We start from the raw sequence: 19,843 nt of genomic DNA on the forward strand, positions 1-19,843 counted from the left end.
ATCACTGGAAAACAACAGATGACTAAAGATTTTAAGATGTTGAGATGAAAACTGTTCACAATAAACTAACAACTACAGACCGTTAAAAAAAATCAAATATCTGTATTATAATAATAACAATGATAGTAATAGGCCAATATGATACATTACAATCAAATAAAATATAAAATGCCTAGAAAGTTATTCATATCAGATATTATTAATATATAATCATAAGGTGAAGTTTGTTGACCAAATCTGTTTGACACATTTATTTAATTTAAAATGATAAACAATTTAAACAACTAAACTAATAATCTTTTATAATAGATTTGATACTAGTCGAATTGTACAATGTTCACCAGCAATCGGTGTTGGGGAGAAACTAGTTACATGTAATGGAATTACGTAATTTAAGTAAAAAATAAATGTAACTGTAATCTGTTAGTTACTGAGAAAAAAAATCTAATTAAATTACAGTTACTTATGAACATGTTAAAGATTAACTTTTTTCCCCCTGTTTAAGCTTCCTAGTAGTCCCAGACTAAAATGTAAGTCTGAGCTGTTTCAGCTGAAAGAAACTTGCTCTGACTGATCTAAGATATGTCATATTCATGTTTCTACCTAAGGCATATTTATAAAAAGTAAATATGGCCTAATCCTGGTTTAACCTAAACCCTGTCTGTGAAACCAGGGCATCATTTCCTATTTGGGTTTGTGTATATGCTTTATTTTTTAAATGAACCTTTTTTTTCCCCCCAAAAGGCATTGTTAGATGTCATTGTTTCCTGTCATAGCACTGCAAAGATTTAATTTCAAACTATCAAAGCTATTAAACTATGTCTTGTGATTTTAAATCTCTGTTTAGCCTCAGAATGATCTCAAAGTAAAAAGAGAAGCTGAAGTCTGATTTTGTGGTGGCTGAAAAGTTAAATTACTATAATCTTAAAGGAGAAGTCCACTTCCAAAACAAAGATTCACATATAATGTACTCACCCCCTTGTCATCCAAGATGTCTTTCTTTCTTCAGTCGTAAAGAAATTATGTTTTTTGAGGAAAACATTTCTGCCTTTTTCTCCATTATAATGGACTGATATGGTGCCCCGATTTTGAACTTCCAAAATACAGTTTAAATGCAGCTTCAAACGATCCCAAATGCGGTTGTAAATGATCCCAGCCAAGGAAGAAGGGTCTTATCTACTGAAACAATCTGTTGTTTTCATAAAAATAATACAATTTATATACTTTTTAATGTCAAACGCTCGTCTTGGACGATTTTTTTCCTGTTCATGACAGTTAGGGTATGTTGAAAAACTCAAGAAAAAATCTCATGTTCTCCCTCAACTTCAAAATCATCCTATATCGCTGTTTTACCTTTTTTGTTAAGGGTGTTTGATCTTCTTTGCATGTTCGCTTTGCAAAGACTGTGTCGGTACTTCTGCAGTGATGTAGGATGATTTTGAAATGATTTTTGAAGTTGAAGTTTTTTGAAATACGATTGGAGTTTTTTTGACATACCCTAACTGTCTTGAGCCAGAATACACAGAGTTCAGGGAGAGTAAGACAAGACGAGCATTTGAGATTAAAAAGTATTTAAATTGTATTTTTTAAATTAAAATAACCGATCGTTACGGTAGATAAGACCCTTCTTCCTCATCTGGGATCGGTTACAACCTCATTTGGGATCATTTGAAACCGCATTTAAACTGCATTTTGGAAGTTCAAAATCGGGACACCATATCAATCCATTATATGGAGAAAAATCCTGAGATGTTTTCCTCAAAAAACATAATTTGGATGACTTGGGGGTGAGTACATTATATGTTACTCTTTGTTTTGAAAGTGGACTTCTCCTTTAATTCATGTGACGAAGGATTTCGAAAGTCTAACAGTAATCAGTGTTGATTACTACTGTAAGGTTTTTCAAAATGATTAACAGTTTAGAAAAATATATAGGAATTTAAATTTAGAAAAGTAGCCTAATTAAATGTAATCCGTTACATTACTTTAAAAAGTAACTGAAATAGTTACACTACTTATTACATTTTAAATAGGGTTCCTTGTAATCTGTAACCTGCCTTTAGCCATGAATGGATATGGGTTTTCATTCGAGTGTCTCAAAATGCCAAGCTTTAAGTTATAAAGTGCTCTGTCCATGTTAAAGGACATGTGTCAGAGAACAAATAGTGAAGCCACTTGTCAGTCACTTGTACAATGGGTCAGTAAATGCAAACAAAATCAATTGTTGTAAATACCGTAGGCTATGTTATGTAATCTGTCACAGCTTCTGCAAACAGTGCGAATGAAATGCTATTTTCAACATTCACAATATCACCACCAAAAAACACTGAGTCATTATCATGTTTATGACAAAAATTATTGTTTTTGTCCATAGATATATATATATATATATATATATATATATCCATAGATGTATATATAAAAGATACGGCTGTACAGTACACAGTACAACAGAATGTGGGAAAACATGAAGGAGTTGCACATACACAGATGGCAGATGACATTAAAAGCTTCTCTGTCAGATTCATTGACTATTGGATTGTGTAAATGTGGTGTGATGGGAGAAGCAGACAGTCTATTGTGTAATAGCAGCGGGCGGAAAAACATCATGTTGATTTTTCTACCCGCTGCTACTGGTTTTATATAGATCACCTGTAGATCCTTGTCTGTGCTCACAGATTGACATAGACATGTCAATCAGTGTCCTGCTGTGTGACATTACTTCATCTAAAACAATCTTGGAGAGAAAATAGTTTTTCTTTTTGTTGTTGTTGTTGTTTTGTATTTTGATATAATTGTTATACCCCATGACCTTCAGCATTTTTAAAGAGGAAATTGTGGACTTTTCTGAAATACAAACTGTGTCAGCTTCCCCTTGCTTATCGTAAAACTGCTGACACTACAATACAGTATTTTAAAGAAGAGCAGTAGGTACGTCATTTTGACAGCATCTGTCTGAGTAAATACATAAGTAGGTTTAGAGTTACAGTGTGTTTCTATCACTTGTATTAAAGGATAAGTCACCAAAAAATGGAAATTCTGTCATCATTTACCCACCCTGTTTTTATTTCCATACTATGGCTACCATCAACTGTTTGGTTACCCACATTATTGAAAATATCATTTTTTGTGTGTTCAGCAGAAAAAGTAAATTCATTCAGGTTTGAAACAAGTGGAGGGTGAAATGATGTCAGAATTTTAATTTTTGGGTGAACTGTCCCTTTACGTTAAGACTATTAGTTTAGGAAGGCCAAAAGTAGCCACTGTGAATGGACAGTATACTATGTGAGATGTGTACGAAAAAAAAGGTTTAACATGACTATAAGCTTTAAAGATAGCTTTAATTTTTTTTTGTGACTGAGTGTGTTTATGCATAAACCAAAGTAATAACTGAAAATGTTAATGTCTGTTACTTAATGAAGAAAAGGACTGAAGTATCATCACCTGAACAGAGCTGCTCACACTTACATGTTCTGTAAAAAAAAAGAAAAGAGAAAAAGACATGACCAGTAGGAAACCAATTACAATTAAAAAATGTATAAAAATTATAGACATTTTAAAATAGAAACAATTGAGCATTAATGGCAGTTCTACAGAGAACAAATAAAATGCCACATTTTGTATTTTCCATTATATATACACTAGCCGTCAAAAGTTTTTGAACTGTAAGAATTTTAATGTTTTTTTTTAAAGAATTCTTTTCTGCTCATTAAGCTTGCATTTATTTGATCCAAAATACAGCAAAAACAGTAATATTGTGAAATATTTTTGCTATTTAAAGTAATTTATACTGTTCAATATATTCATTTTAATATATTTTAAAATGTAATTTATTCCTGTGATCAAAGCTAAATTTTCAGCATCATTACTCCAGTCTTCAGTGTCACACGATCCTTCAGAAATCATGCTAATATGCTGATTTGCTGTTCAAGAAGCATTTATTTCTTACTATCAATATTTAAAACAGTTGAGTACATTATTTTCATGATTCTTTGATGAATAAATTCAAAGATCAACATCTGTCTGAAATGAAAAGATTTTGTAACATTATACACTATACCATTCAAAAGGAGTTTTAAAAATTATTATAAGAAATAATACTTTTATTTAGCACAGATGCTTTAAATTGATCAAAAATGGTGATGAAGACATTTAGAATGTTTCAAAAGATTTCTATTTCAGATAAATGCTGTTCTTCCGAACTTTCTACTCATCAAAGAAACCTGACAAAATATACTCAGCTGGTTTCAACATAATAATAATATTAAAAATATTAGAATGATTTCTGAAGGATCATGTGACTGGAGTAATGATGCAAAAAAATTCTGCTTTGAAAAAATATTCAAATAGAAATGATAGTTATTTTAAGTTATTAAGTTATTTTAAATAGTTGAAATATTTAAAAACTGTACTGTCTTTGCTGTACTTTGGATTAAATAAAAGCAGGCTTGGTGAGCAGAAGAGACTTTTAAAAAACATTAAAAAAACCATTAAAAAACTTTTGACTGGTAGTGTAGACTTGCATTTTAAACTAAAATCTTAACCCTCTATGGTACCGTGTTGCCTCCAGGCAACACAGCCTATTTTTGTTTTTTTAAATAAAATGAGCCACCCATTTAATGAATCAATGCTATCTTAGTAAAGAAGAAGTCAAATACTAACAAATTAAATTGCAAAAAAAGTGGTCACATGACCCATAGGGGTCTATTTTGCTCCCTCTTTCAGGACATGTGCACATGTCACATGACTCCATATTTTGTCCAGAGAAAGGTGCAGTTTTCATCAATTTTCATTCATATAATTGCCAACAAAAAATCTGAATCACTTTCACTGATTAGTAAAGAAGTATTTTCAAACACTTTTCATAATATATCATCAAATATATAATAGGAATTTACAAAAAACTGCATGTTGCCTCAAGGCAACATTGTACCGTAATGGAATCACATATGGCCATACCAGGCATATAGCATAGCATACATGTATATGATATTTGTAAGAAAAAAAGTTAGAATTATCTAAATGTATTAGAATTTTTGCATGATATTGTAATGCATTTATAAGAATTGTAATTCATATACAATATCTGCACATATTCTGTTGAGAGGAAGTGTTTTCTTAGCTTTCACAAGCAGTGAGGAGTCATTAGTGAGGAAGGAGATTTTACATGCATGTGCTTGTGTGTGTATGTGCATGCTTGTAAGGAAGAGTTATAAGCGTAAGGTTATGATAATTTTTATTTTATTTTTTACTTTGAAACAATACTAATTATAATGTTTTGGTATGAGAACAGATATGATAGTTTGGTTATACTTGTGATCCGCGATGGTACAGTGTTGCCTGAAAGCAACATGTGGGTATTAAATCTTACTTTTTGTTAAATATGAGATGTGCAAAACATCAAAAATGTGATGAATCTATTTGTTCAAATGTTTGATTAAAGAAATTGGTGTTTTAAATAAATTGATTAATTTTTTCTGCATGAAAATATCAAATGTTTAATTTTTTCCATTGTGGTACACTTTAAAAAAATAAATAAAATAAAACAATTATAAAAATGTTTATTGATATTGTTATAGTGTCCAATTTTACGCAGGAAAAACATCACAAATATTTTTTCCTCATTGATATCATATTGCGTACCGTAGAGGGTTAATGAAAATAGTTAATGTAAACGCTAATTGTCTAACCATTTCGTACCTACAGGAGGTGCACACGCCCAGTTAGAAAACATGTATTCTCCAGTAGATCGTGACAGCATGATGACCTCATTTCCGGTAGGTCCCCTCATCAGACGGCCGGTGGCGCGCTTGGTCGTTTTTTAGAGCTCGAGACGCGCTACATTCCACACGCGCTGAGAGCGGGATCAACGCACAGTGGGAAAAACACAGGAGAGAGACACACACAACAACCGGTCGAGGACCGTTTACTCAATCGTTTTCTGTTTAATAACCTCTAACAAGGATCCACAGCGGGATAATTTCAGCACAAATCCCAGCAGAGAGTAACCGTGGAAGATGGGTTTAGTCCCGGCTGTATCTGTACTCATTCTGGCCATCGCTGTTCCGAGTCTAGCCGGATACATTGAGGTACGTGCGCACTAATATTTCACCCCTGTTTCCATAATAATACACTCATATTTTTTTTCGTACTGAAACGTATTTATATCCCTGGATAAGAAGTGGTTTACAAATAATGTTCAGCGCTCAGCCTATAAAATCATTAGTCTGGTAAGACTCTTTAAAGTGTCCCTTTAGACCGTTTGGATACCAGAGAAACACTCATTTCAATTCAATGTAAAAATGTTAAATAAGTATTGGTTTGTAAATGTCTCTGACTGAGTAAAACAAATAAAATGTCTTTCTTTAGACAAGCTGTGGAGGTTAAACCCCTTTATCATTTCGCTTCAGTATTTATCTCCGTTGTTTGTGTTGTTGTATTGGAAATCTGAACCCCAAACAACATTGATTTTCATCACAGGTTCGGTTTGAAGTCCTCAGTAGCTAATATCTGAATGTACACCTGTGTTAAAGATCTCTTTAAAACCTCAAGATATCTTATTTTGAGCAGAATGTTAGTTGTTTTAATTTCTGTAAAAAAACAAAACCAAAAAATGTATGGATTATAACTGTGATCCACACTTTTCCCTGAAGACCTTTCAAAGGTTTGTATTTACTCTGATGTTTGGCTTGATTTAAAATGGCATAAACGCAAATACAAAGAATCAAAATAGCTTTAAAATATCTGGTCATGTTATATAACTGAAATGATTCAGATCATTATACATATTCATCAGGAATAGCTTTCAGGTGTTTGGTCTGATCGGTGTTTCTTAGCATGACAAGCTTTAGGGGATAAATCACTTACTTCCCATGTTAAAGGACAAGTTTGTATTTGTCGGAAAACACCGTGTTAGGCTTGTGAAACGTGTCAGTTGCTTTTACAGCAGGCAAATTATGCAAATTAATTAATGTGGTATTTTAATGGAAGTCAGGTTTATGGACTCGTTACATTAGAAAAGCTCTCGTGCTTTTGCTGGACGATCCCTGACTGTCTGGTTGGTATAAACCTTACCTAATCACAGCTGCCCTTGTCCTAAAGGCATTTTTGCGCTTTTACATGTGTACCAATAGTCCTTTCCGATGACATGCTCTTCCAATAAGAGCTCAGCCTGCAGGCATGATATAACATATTATGAAACAATTATTTTCAATGCTAGAAATAATGGCAGTGACGCACTGAAATGAATAATGAAATCTCTTTGTTGCTAATTGATGCATTTAGAGAGAAAGGAGCTGCCTATGGTTCACCATCATGAGGAGGTGCAGTGATGTGCATAGATCAGCCTTACTGTAGAAAATCTAAGAATCGTTTTACCTTCTGATCAATGTTATGACCCTATTGTATTTCTGTTATCACTGCTTTTGTCTTTGTTATACATTTGACTCCTTGTATCCTTGTTTTGATCTGATAGCTCCTCAAGGGTATGATTACCATGGCAAAACGTTATTTTGAGAGAGGTGTGTGTTTCCAGAGTGTTTGCAGCGTTGTGTTTCTGGTTGGCGGGAGTTTGATGCTGAGCTGGTGAGTCTCGTTGACCTCGGACCTGATTTATAACCTGGCTGGGAAAGTTCTGCAGAGGTTCTGCACAGCCCTGAGCTCTGGCGAACTGAACTGCAGGAGAGCTGCATCCATTGAAACCTTCAGTTTCTCCCTCCCAGTGCTGGCGATGGGAATTATTCCTTTGCTTCTGCCAGGTGTCACTGTATTTTGTAGGAGACAAAGGGAATGTGTTATAATCACACAGGGCTGTCTGTTTGATTGTTGATGCTTTGCTGTTAACTCTCAGAAGCTGGTGCATGCTTGGATTTGGCTTTTTGTTTCCTCAGCTGTGAATATGTCCCTCTTTTATTTTGTCACAGCATTATGTTATATAACCATGACACATCCAGGCTCAACAATAAGGATTTTTCCTGTTCCGATTTTGTTTTTTGTTTTTCACTAAAACATTTTTTGTTTTACTTACATATTTTGAAAAGAAGTGACAGAATATATTTTTTAACATATTACATTTATCTGCAATACAAATGTACAATATTTTTAGACTTTACAATACCATTCAAAAGATTGGGGTTGTTAATATTTTTTGGAAAAGTCTTTAGTTCTTGCCAATGCTGCATTTATCTGATCCAAAATAAATGCAGTGAAAACCGTAATATTGTGAAATACTATTACAGTTTAAAGTAAGTGCTCTCTATGTTAAAATATGATAAAATGAAATTTATTCTTATGAGGGCAAAGCTGCATTTTTGTTGTATGTAACTTTTGATTTATAATTTACCTTAATGTAATACATTACCAGTTTTTGACTAGTAGTATTTTTAATACCTTAATACTATTTTTTTTTTTTTTTTTTTTTTCTTTTTTTTTTTAAAAAGGAAGTCTCTTCTGCTCACCAACGCTGCATTTATTTGATCCAAAGTACAGCATATATATTTTAAAATATAATTAAATTCACACTTCAGTCACATGGTCATTCAGAAATCATTCTAATATTCTGGTTTTCTGCTCAAAAAACATTTTTTATTTTTATTATTATTATTATTATTATTATAATTATTATAATGTTGAAAACAGCTGATAATTGTCCTGACTCCAAGCTTTGGTATAGTGTATATTGTTACTTTTTATTTCAGATAAATGCTGATCAGGGAATCCTGAAAAGAATTTACTCAACGGTTTTTAAACATTGATAATGATGATAATAATAATAATAATAATAATGATGATATGATGATGATGATAATGATAATAATGATGATAATAATAATAATGATAATAAAACATTTCTTAAACAGCAAATCAGCATATTAGAATGATTTCTGAAGGATCATGTGACACTGAAGACTGGAGTAATGATGCTGAAAATTTAGGTTTGATCACAGAACTTTTAAAATATATTCAAATAGAGTAGTTATTTTAAATAGTAAAAATATTTCACAGTATTCTTGCTTTTGCTGTATGTTGGTGAGCAGAACAGACTTTAAAAAAATCTTACTGTTCAAAAACTTTTGACTGATAGTGTAGTGTAGCTGTAAACATAAATCTAATGCGGCTTCATGTGGTGAACTTGATTTGACAATTTAATAAGAAAACAGTTGGCAAGTGTTTGAATGTGAAAGTCATTGACTACAGGCATTGCATCTCCCTGTTTTCACTGATTTACGCTATGAAGACTGCTTTTTTTTTTTTTTTTTTTTTTTTTTTTTTTTAAATAACGGTCATGTAAACAGACCCCTGTGTCGATCTGGTTGCATTCTGTCTCACTTTTTAGAACGCAAGGTGGATTTCTTTCTCAACAGAACCTGTCACATACAGGTTCTGTTGAGTTTGGGGTCATTTGTGCAACCTGAATTTATGGCATAAATGCAGCACTGGACTGAAGCTCCGGCCTTGAGCCATCCTTATTGTTAAGCCCTGAACATTTTATCAGTGTTTTTCAATAGCTTATTTGATCAAATTCTGTTTTGTTAGATCTCATGATAAGATGTCTCTCTCAGTGTGTCAGTTTTTGCTTGTACAGCTTTCATAATGACTGGTGCTGTGGCTTGGGTTTTTTTCCTTGTTGTTTTGGTTGTCAGAGATGTGTAATCAAAAGTACAAATAAAGGGGGAAATGTTGTTTATTTGAAATGAGTTCATTTTTTGAACCATTAATTTAGAAATTAGTTACTCTACAATTTCACATGAATAAACTGCCCAACCCAAAGCCCAACCTTGCTGATATAACATGTGGCATTAGTTGGCAACACAGGCATGCTGGAATTTGACTGCAGCCAATCATATTTGTGCTGTGTGCAAAGCTCGCCTGCTGTTTTCACTGATTGTAGTGCAAGCTTTGGCACATAAAAACATGAATGAAGTGTTTATTTTAAATGCTTATAGCAATGTCCTTTGTGCTTGAGTAACCTGCTGCTGGCACAGACTTGACAGATTCCGATAATAACATGAGTGATTATCAAGCACATTCAAAATGCTGAACTTGGCATACTTGCGCAACCCAGCAATTGTCACTGTGTAGGTTTAAGAGAAAAAAGAGCTTGTAAAATTTTCTCAGTGGTTGAGTGGGAGTCTCTGAGCTCTTTTCCAAGCCTCTGAGATGGTAAACAAAAAGTGTTGTCTCTTCTCCAGCTTGCTCGAGGGCCCACCTTGCTCTCGTTACGCAGTCGTGCAGCACTGCCTCCTATGATGGGACTCTAGGCTCTTGTAATTATTCATTGGAAGGAATAGTTGAACAAAAGGCTTGAAAGTCAACATGAAGTCTAACTGTACCACATTCCTCATCTTATTTAATCAGTGCATGTAAAAAAGCTTGTTTTTGTAGTCTTTCACCATAATAATGTGGTTTATCCTTGAAACTACATTGCTTTTTGACTTACCTATGTATTGCCTTTGCTGTTTTAGTTGATTGATTGATTGAGCAAAATACAGTTAGGAAGATTTACAATCAGTAAATCTTGCGTACATTAATGGACATTTTAAAAAAAAAATTTCCTGGGAAAATCATTAGAATTATCAAATAGCAATTTGAAAGGTTCCATATATTTTTCCATTTATTTGTTTTTACCAATAGTTAACTTTATATAGTTAATTTAAAATAGGCTTAACTAAATTTTTATTACTATTACTTAAATCTTGTGAGTTTGCCATAAATATATAGCCATTGATGCTGATATACATAAAATTGTTAATACAGAAAATAATACAAACTTTGCTTTTTGGCTGATATCCACTTTTCATAATCAGTGTTCTGCCTTATTTCTTCCCATTGAATATCTTCACATTATAGATGTTTAATGGGTTGTGACTGCCTTTTCATGTTTGCATTTTTCTAAATCTGGTTGGTTCTGATCAAATCTTTCACTCAGTTAGAGATCCAATGTTACTTAAAGTCAAGGCACTGAATTCTTTGGTTTTCGCACCTGTGTTTAGTTAACCACATGCAGTGGTTTTGTGTGTGCATGCGTGAATGTTTGCAGGGGTGTGTAGTGGTGTCTTTGTGGGGGTGATTCTGTCTGCAGCCTTTGATGGCGCACAATCCATTTGTATGCAGACTTCATTGTATGGATGTGTTAGCAGGGCTTTTAATAGCATGGATTGCTCACACCAGGAGTGATGAATGGTTGTCGGTGAGGGGCTATTGTGAGCTCTGAATGGGTGCAAGCATCCTGACCAGCACAAGGACCCGACTGGGACATAACTCCATGTGTGTTTATCAGATGCGACGACAGCCAGGCTGGAGATCAGATGTTAATTGCCACATTGTGCATGTTTTTTGATGTGATCCTCAGTGGAAGCATACAGAGTAACTGGCGTTTGTTTAAACATTCATATTTGGCTAACAGGAAGAAATGTTAATTTTCTGGTAAGTGCAAACACTCCTGTGCTCTCACAGAACCATCTTGTTTTAATTGTAAATTATTTATTGGATATATTTAAAGGGGACATATCATGTAAATTTGACTTTTACAGCGGTTTACCTTCACAGACACAACTGACTTGTGTATTTTTAACAAACTTATGTGTATTTGACAGTTTAAGTGCAATAAGACATGAAAGAACTTAGTTTAGTACTCGCATGCCATGTGACAGCTGCTTTCTGTGTGTGTGCTTTGAATGCGTGCGCTCAGAAAATCCTATATCATTAGATTAAACTAGTATGGTTTAAAATGCATGATTTCACTGAAATAGACAATGATAATCAAGACCAAACAGATGTTTTTTAGCAGAGTATCTGAGGTAGGAACAGCTCTATTCTGGAAAAGGGGCATTTTTCTGCTTCAGCTCAAAATGGGCATTTTTAAAATGATATAATAAATTATCTTTGTGTATTTTAAGCTGAAACTTCATACACGTTCTGAAGACACCTGAGACTAGGGGTGTGCGATATGACGATTATTGCTTGCGGACGATAAAAATAGTCTCTGATCTGCTTTTGGAGAAATATCGTAATATTGCACTCTTCTATCAGCTGCAGTTCTGGCGTCTCTGTCTTGATATACTGTACAACGCAACATATATAGCAACATATATATTCACATCAGTATTAACTCAGCGGTGGAGTTACACTCCCAGGACACTGCACTTATTCACAATCACAAAAGTATGTTTTTTGCTTTAAAGCCTTGTCGATTTCATGTGCGTGCTGTTCCAGTGTGTGCACAAACTAAAGTCCTGTCAAATAGTGCCTAGTTACTCAACTAAGTTATGTATCGTGTCTGATTGTGCTAATACTGTTAAAGCACACAAGGCTTACATATAAAAACAGTTGCTTATGTCTACAATGAAAGTAAACAATTGAGAAAAATGGATGCGTGCCTGTGTATTAGATGTGTGCAGCTCTTAAAGGGACTAATTGTACTATACATGCTGCTGTTTGTCATTTGAAGAGATGGTTCACCCAAAAATTATAATTATAATTCAGGTTTAATAAATGTTAATAAAACAACAACAACAAGAGAAAAATCACTCACTGCTCTTGACTGAAGAACTTAAATACATTTATTTTAATAAGAATCAGTGTACAATTGATATATGTAGCGTAAAAATAAAAGCACTGTTAGTGTTTTTATTTGTATTGTTTATTTGTAATGTGTATCTTTGTTCTTGTTTTTTAAAAACAAAGACAAAATAATGACACAGATTTTTGTCTTTACTCACTTTGACCTAAATATCTGCCTTTCTTTTTTATCTTGAAAGGCAGGTTACTTTGTTTTTAAAAAAGGGAAATTAGTTTGGCTGTCTAGCTCAGTCAACTTGCAAAGTAGTGAAACCAACATGACGAAGAATTGTGATTTTTAAAATCGTGGTATTTCTGAAAAAATAGGGAAATTAGTTTGGCCGTACAGCTCAGTCAACTTGCAAAATAGTAAAACCAACGTGACTTTTTTTTATTATTATTATTTTGCATCAGAATAAATGTGGCATCTGTCCTTACTAAGTTCCATGACAGGTGAATTAATCAAATCTGTGGGCTGTCAACATCTCTGGCTATCTATATTTCATATTTATGTCTGTATGGCTACAGTTTTTCTTTTTTTCTTTTTTGTTTTTTTTTTTTCTTTTGCATATTTATGACAAACGGGAGAGGTCATTATGTCAGTAGGTGGTGAAGACCTTTTATTTTATATTTTATTTTTGAGTTAATGTGAGGAATATTCCATGTATGTCTCCACATGGAGTTCTGATGCGAATCAAAGAACATTTTGGATGTGAATTCATATGCGTGTCAGGTGTGGCAGAGCTCTATTGTTGGAGTGCGGGCATTGCTGATAGTCTTGTCAGCCATTTCCTGTTTCGTAAAGCCTTAGCTATGTTAGCACCACCCTGATGCTCATCCTCTGAGCTGAGAGCTTAGTGCTTAGAGAGACACTTTCAATTATTTTACCAGCCGCTCTCAGTCTCACCACAAATCCTCTTAGCTGTAAGACACACTGAGTGCTCGACAGGAGAGAAGAGAGGAGAACATGCTACAGCTGCGGATGCTCCGCCCATCCATTACTGATATGATACATGCACGCATACGCAAACATGCTTTGATAGCCGCACCCTTGAGTGTGCTCGGACTGTGAGTCTGCACCTTAGTCACTGACATACTTTTTGAGACTGCACCATTTATTCATAATCCTGCCTTCAGTCTCTGACAATCAGCAGGAGCATTTGTGTGGTCGACTAATAAGCTAAGATTTCAGGTTACAATTGATTTTTGTACTCCTTTTGAAGCTATTTTTGAGTTCGGTGGTCATGTGGCGTGACAAGTGGGTTTTTATAAAGTACAGATTTTCCATGTGGTGTCTCAAATAATATGAGATCCTGACAATTGCAAGAACAATAATTGCAGATCAAGTTGTTTAAAAGGGAGATTCAAACAAGTTAAGCTATGTTGACGCATTGTTTCCAACAGTTAGAGCATATGCCAACATCTAAACTAATATGTAAAATTATGCAAATTATATTTGTTTGGTTGTTAATGTTAAAATGTAATTAATAGTAGGAGATAAAACTGTTTGCATTATTTGCTTCCTGTTGAGGTACTGATTTGTTGTTGTTGTGTGTGTTTTTTTTTTTTTTTTTTTTTTTTTTTTTTTTTTTTTTAAATCTGCATTTTGATGCATTTCTGCATTCTGTTTTATATCTTTATTTATATTCTGTATTTAGATAGAGATTTGTATACAGTTAGTATTGTATACAGTAGTAGTTTTTTTTGTTTGTTTGTTTTTTTTTGGTTTGGACAAAATACTGTTGTTGCTGTATAGTCATTTCTGAAAATCTAATGAAAAGGACATTTTTTTTAAAATTAGATTCCAATTTATTTTACCTATTCTATTAGTTAAAAAAAAATTACAATAAATTAAATTAATTTCTTTTAGCATCTATTGCTAGTCTACTTAAAAAGTAGTTCTTATCAGTGTCAACAAACAATTATGCAGCTTAATATTTGTGTAAACTGTGATGCATTTCTTTTTACTGCAGTGTTCTTGGAATATAAAGGCAAATAAATAAATGAATAAAACAAAGCAGCTGTTCATTTAATATAAATGTTGCTTACTGACACTTCTGACTATTTTAATGCATGTTTAATGCATTTTAAGTTGCCCGCATTTCATTTAGTTTCAAATCTGTACCTTCTTGTTTGAAAAGGCGCATCTTTTTTTTGGTTTCCGCTCCCTATAGTTTCCTATTTCTTTGTGTCTGAGTTTGTGTGCACCTCTCTTATCTGTCTGTCTGCCTCTGCCTCCCTCTCTTTCTGTAAATGTCTCTCTTATCTCCTCCTGTGTGTCATGTCTGAGCGTGTCTGCTGCTTCAGGTCCCTCTTCAGGACCGGCTGCATTAGAGGAAGTTATATATAGCGAGCTCGTCAGGCAAGCCCCGCTTGCACGATCTTTGCGAATCTCTGTCTCCTGGGCGGCGCGTTCGCTCTAATTATCCAGCCCATATTCGTCCGTCTTCACTTTGTACGAGAGAGCGAGAGGCACAGTTACCTCCCGCAGCTCGGCTCGACTCTGCTCATCACAAATTTAGAGACTCCACCATCAAAGACTTGCAGAAGCGGGCACGTTTGCCCCTTTAGCGTGAATGCCAGCAGTTCGTTCCACCTTTAACTGCACCATAGAGATTTGTCAGCTGCTCCGGCATTTGGAGGACATGATAGATTTTGTGGGTCTGAATATGTGCAAGAGCGTGTTCTTGTAAGCTCATTGCCTGCATCAGTAGTTGCGTTGGGATGGGGTGTGACTCATCTCCTCTGCATGTGTTCACATATGAATAAAACATTTGCTGTCCTATTCAAGAGCATGTTGTTCTCTCTCACGCACAAACAGATTTCTTCTTTCATTTCACCAAGTATGCTTATGGCCCATATCTGTGGCCATCTGTGTTTCTCTTGATGCTTCGATATTTGTGTCAAGATGGCTGAGAAATCTGTATGTGTGTGAATGTTAGCATGGATGTTCAGAATGGCATGCTGCCTATTATTTTTGCAAAAGTAATATAAGGAATTGTATACTAGTAAACTGCATTTGCCACAAATGCACAGTATGCAACCAGAGCAAAAAAAGGCAACAAGTCTAAAAATCTAAAAAATATTTTTTTAATATATAATTATAAACTATGTATTTTAGGTATGTAACGATATCAAGATCTTGCGATGCGATAATATTGCAATATGAAGTCCACGATACAGTATTTATTGTGATTGTTTAAAAAAAAAAAAAAAAAAAAAAAAGCAAACGAAGACTTGAGATTTTAATTTTTTTTTTTTTTTTTTTTTTTTGTACAGTTAATTGCAATTTTTCATTTATTTATTTTTTTTTACAAAAATATAAATTTATGTATTTTTTTTTTTTTTTTTAGGGAGTACTTCAAGAATATGTTTACTTTCTATTTATTTCTTCTACCTTTATTTTGACGGGTTGCTGTGTCCTTTACATTTCTGTGTGTATATATTATATGACACAAGTTTTCCTAAAATGGAACGGTCAAATGCTGAAGTCACCGTCAGTGTGTGTAGTAAACAAAACCGCTCGTATGCTCCATTCATTAAAACAGAGACGCGCAGAACATAATATTTACAGATACTAGTTCATATTGTGGTTTGATTTAAGTGTAATGATTTACTTTTGATTAATTCATTCAAGCTTTGACAAATTCAGTGACATTCCGCGTTATTCAGTAAATTCAGTTTTTATGACTGGGTTCTGCGATTCCATCCACGTTTTAACATAAACTCATGCATAGACTGATATTTTAGTCTGATGTTTAGACTCTATCAACAAGGGTTTATTAAAATATAAACAGATGGTTCGGTATATTGATAACACATACATTCTCTAAGCATTTGTCGCATTCATAATGCTGGATTTGCAACTTTTATTTACAATAATCCATTTCACTTGGATGTGCGTCACAGCAAAGAATCTGTCTCTTGTTTTGTGACTTGAGTAATTCCATTCATCCACACCCCTTTTCCAAAACACAACTCCCCAAGACACGCCAGCCAACCCATATGTCCATGATGACTGACAGGCACCATAGCGCTCCCAAGTTTTCTGATTCGCTACAGCATTAGCATCACACTGACTCTTCTCTATAGGGCTGTCACAGAACAAGTGTGATTTCTCATGACACCTTTATCACTGTTATCTCACATTGTAGGGACATTATATGGGTTGCATTCTCCAAAAAATCACCTTCATGCTAGAAGCAGGATGTTAATATTTCTTTGAATATAGTTTTGTTTGTATGTATGGGTTGCTCACTCTTTTCCCACGTTATGTTAATTTATATGGTCTCTCTTGAGCATGCAGTGTTTTTTCTTTTCCTGTCCTCGTTTGCTTTGTATGTATTAAGGGGATTTTGAAGTCTGTCATTCGCCTCATTCTTCTCTTGTCTGTCATCTGCTTGTAGGAGTGGCAGCAAATGAATCTGGGAATAAACCAAAACGCAAAACTCCTGTGTGCGTGGTGTCGCTTTAATTTACATGATCAAATGCGCTTGTAAATTTCGTGTGGGAGATGACTGGAGGCTCGGGATGCTCATTTGAATTCAGCTCGGGCTTTGACTCGTAGCCCCTCCTGTGTTGTGGTCTTTATTTGAATTCTGAAAGCAGGTCTCATTGAGAAGGGCATTCACAGACGGGCTTGTTTCAGTCATTCGGGTCAGTGATAGCCGGCCAGCCGCTGTGCTTATTGAGCAGCGGCCTTTAGGTAGTTTGTTTGTGTATCTTGAGTACTTTTATCTGGCTGAGGAATGACCAATCATTAGCAGATGTTTTGTTTTAGATAGCCTAGTTTTCCTAGTGCCTCCCTGTTCTTTTCCTGCCCAAGTAAACAGTATAATCTCTGCCAGCTTTTCTAAGGTTGACTGTGTTGGCATGTTGGTGCTGGTTAGCTGGCGTTCTGTCTAAAGCATCTGGAGTTTTATTATCTAACTATTTAGATAATACAATGACTAGTGCCAAGAACAACAAAGCTGTGCATACAAACGGACACCACCTACCACTCAACATGATCCAGTAGGGAACAGTCATCAGTAGAGCTGCAACTAGTGATTAATTTGAAAAATGACTAGTATAATGAACACTGGAATGGTGTGTTGTTTCAAGAAAAACTGCTGTAAAGTGGGAATGACAGTTGTGGCCACTAGGGAAGCCACGACAGATTTTTTTTATTAAATGTAATGGACTGTTTTGGCGCTAAACTTTGTGATATGTTTTCACATAATGTAGCTCGCTGGTTCATTTTTTCATTGTGCTGTAGCCAGCTAGTTTCCTAAATGAACCTTGAAATAAGTATCCGCAAGATGTAGTTTGTGTGTGGGGAAGAGTGAAGTTGAAAGAAGTCTCTTTGCTGCATTTATTTGATGATAAATACAGTGAAAACTGGGAAGTAATGTTGTGAAATATTATCAATTTAAAATGGCTGTTTTCTATATTTTCTGTCATCAAAGCTGAATTTTCAGCATCATTACTCCAGTCTTCAGTGTCACATGATCCTTTAGAAATTAGGGATGCAACAATACAGTTAGTCCACGGTTCAATACGTACCTCGGTTTTTAACCACGGTTTTCGGTTCGGTTCGGTTCTGATATCTTGCCACTTCAGTGTGGGATTTTTTTGGAACAAATTAACAAAATACTCCCGTAAACCTCTGTACACTAGAAAAAGTGTGGTTTAATATATGTCTGCTATTTTTTTTCTTTTGAGAGAGGTATTGTTTTTTTCGATTTTTACGCAAAATAGAATGGGTTTCATTCATACTGGATACCAGAGAGAGGGCGCCCTCGTGCAAAAAAAAAAAAAACATATGCGTCGAAGTAGCTTTAATGACGTTCCGTTCCAGCTTCTCTAATAGGGGTAAAAGCATCGCTATTGCTGTAACTTATTAAAAGAAGATATAACATTAAACGTCTTGAATGATAAAATGTAAGGACAATAAACACTCGTCTGCAATAATATATGGTTTATCTGTGTTCTTCAAGCCATCTCATGTATTTTCATAAGCCATTGCTAATCGATATACATTGAATACGAGTATAGAGTTTATCGTCTGCCTCATTCTTTGATAAGAATTCATATCAGATCACATAAGGAAGTTGTTTCAAACACTCGACTGATGTTGTGAATGAATTAATACAAGTTATAATGTTTTTTGTAACTTTTGTTTTTATAACTTTTGTTGGACAACAGGTTTAGAAAGGCTTATCATTTCATGTCATTAGAATGTAAGATGCTCTGCGTGTGTTGCTTTTTCAAATATAAGCGGGGAAGCGTTTCCTCATTTCAGCACATGAAATCGCGGGCACACATACAGCAAATTCCGAGAGAAATAAAACAAGGAAGTTATTTAAATGCAAAACCGAAAAACTGCAATTCACAAGCGCGTATTGAACCGTGGATGTCGTACCGAACGGTTTGATATTATATTGAGTATTGTGACATCCCTATTAGAAATCATTCTGATGCTGATTTGCTGCTTATGAAGCATTTCTTATCAACGTTAACAGTTGTGCTGCTTAATATTTTTGTGCAAACCATTTTTTCTGGATTGTTTTTTGGATGTCATTGCGAAATGTGTTGTAGTTGTGCAAGTGGTCAACATGCATGCAAGTGAATCACTTCCTAAAAAATGCACGATTGTTTTAAATCAATTATTACGTTTAAATGTGTTTCATAGTTAATCATAGTTAATGAGCATGTATTTTAACCAAATAAACGCTGTTTTTTTTTTTTTTTTTTTTTTTTTTTTTTTTTTTTTTTTTTTTTTTTTTTTAATGCAACATCCTAAATTTCACAAAAAAGATATAAATGGAAACTATTGACTAGGTTGACTATTTTTGTTTATTGGCATCCATGGTTCTGTGAAGAAACTTTGACATCCATGGTATCTTTCCATTGTATAAAAGGTTCTTTATGGTGGAAAAGGGTTCTTTAGATCAGTGGTTCTTAAAGTGTGGTAAGGCTCCTTCTAGTGGTACGCAGAGGAATCACTAAATAAAATGTAAATGTAAATTAATGTTAAAACACGATACATTTAATCTTCGAGTAAAGTTTATTTATTTTAACATTTAAGTACAGTTTTTTTTTTTTTTTTTAATTTATTTAAATTTTAGGTACAACAGACTTTAATTTAATCATTATTTAAGGATTTTTATGCAGTGTTAATGTTCAAACTGTGTATTTACAGTGTTAAAGTGGCTGACAACTATAAATATTCTTATTAGGAGTAAAACTGCCTCATTTTTAAACTGTGCAGAGCTTTACCTTCACCGACATAACCGACTGTTTT

At 34.2% G+C, this 19,843-nt stretch overlaps 1 protein-coding gene across 5 annotated transcripts in view; it reads left to right on the forward strand.

Moving 5' to 3' along the window:
• Positions 1–5,816: 5,816 nt before the first annotated feature.
• Positions 5,817–19,843, forward strand: part of aplp2 (amyloid beta (A4) precursor-like protein 2) — a 101,163-nt gene continuing 87,136 nt past the window's right edge. For 3 of the 5 annotated variants that reach the window (XM_051135746.1, XM_051135747.1, XM_051135749.1), the window contains exon 1: positions 5,818–6,089. In XM_051135746.1, the coding sequence (XP_050991703.1) occupies positions 6,018–6,089 (72 nt within the window). In that variant the 5' untranslated portion in view covers positions 5,818–6,017. Of the gene's footprint in view, positions 6,090–19,843 lie in introns of all 5 variants that reach the window. The other 2 variants (XM_051135748.1, XM_051135750.1) reach the window with 1 other exon arrangement.

This window comes from Labeo rohita, chromosome 18 (assembly GCF_022985175.1).
Source record: "Labeo rohita strain BAU-BD-2019 chromosome 18, IGBB_LRoh.1.0, whole genome shotgun sequence".
NCBI lineage: Eukaryota > Metazoa > Chordata > Actinopteri > Cypriniformes > Cyprinidae > Labeo > Labeo rohita.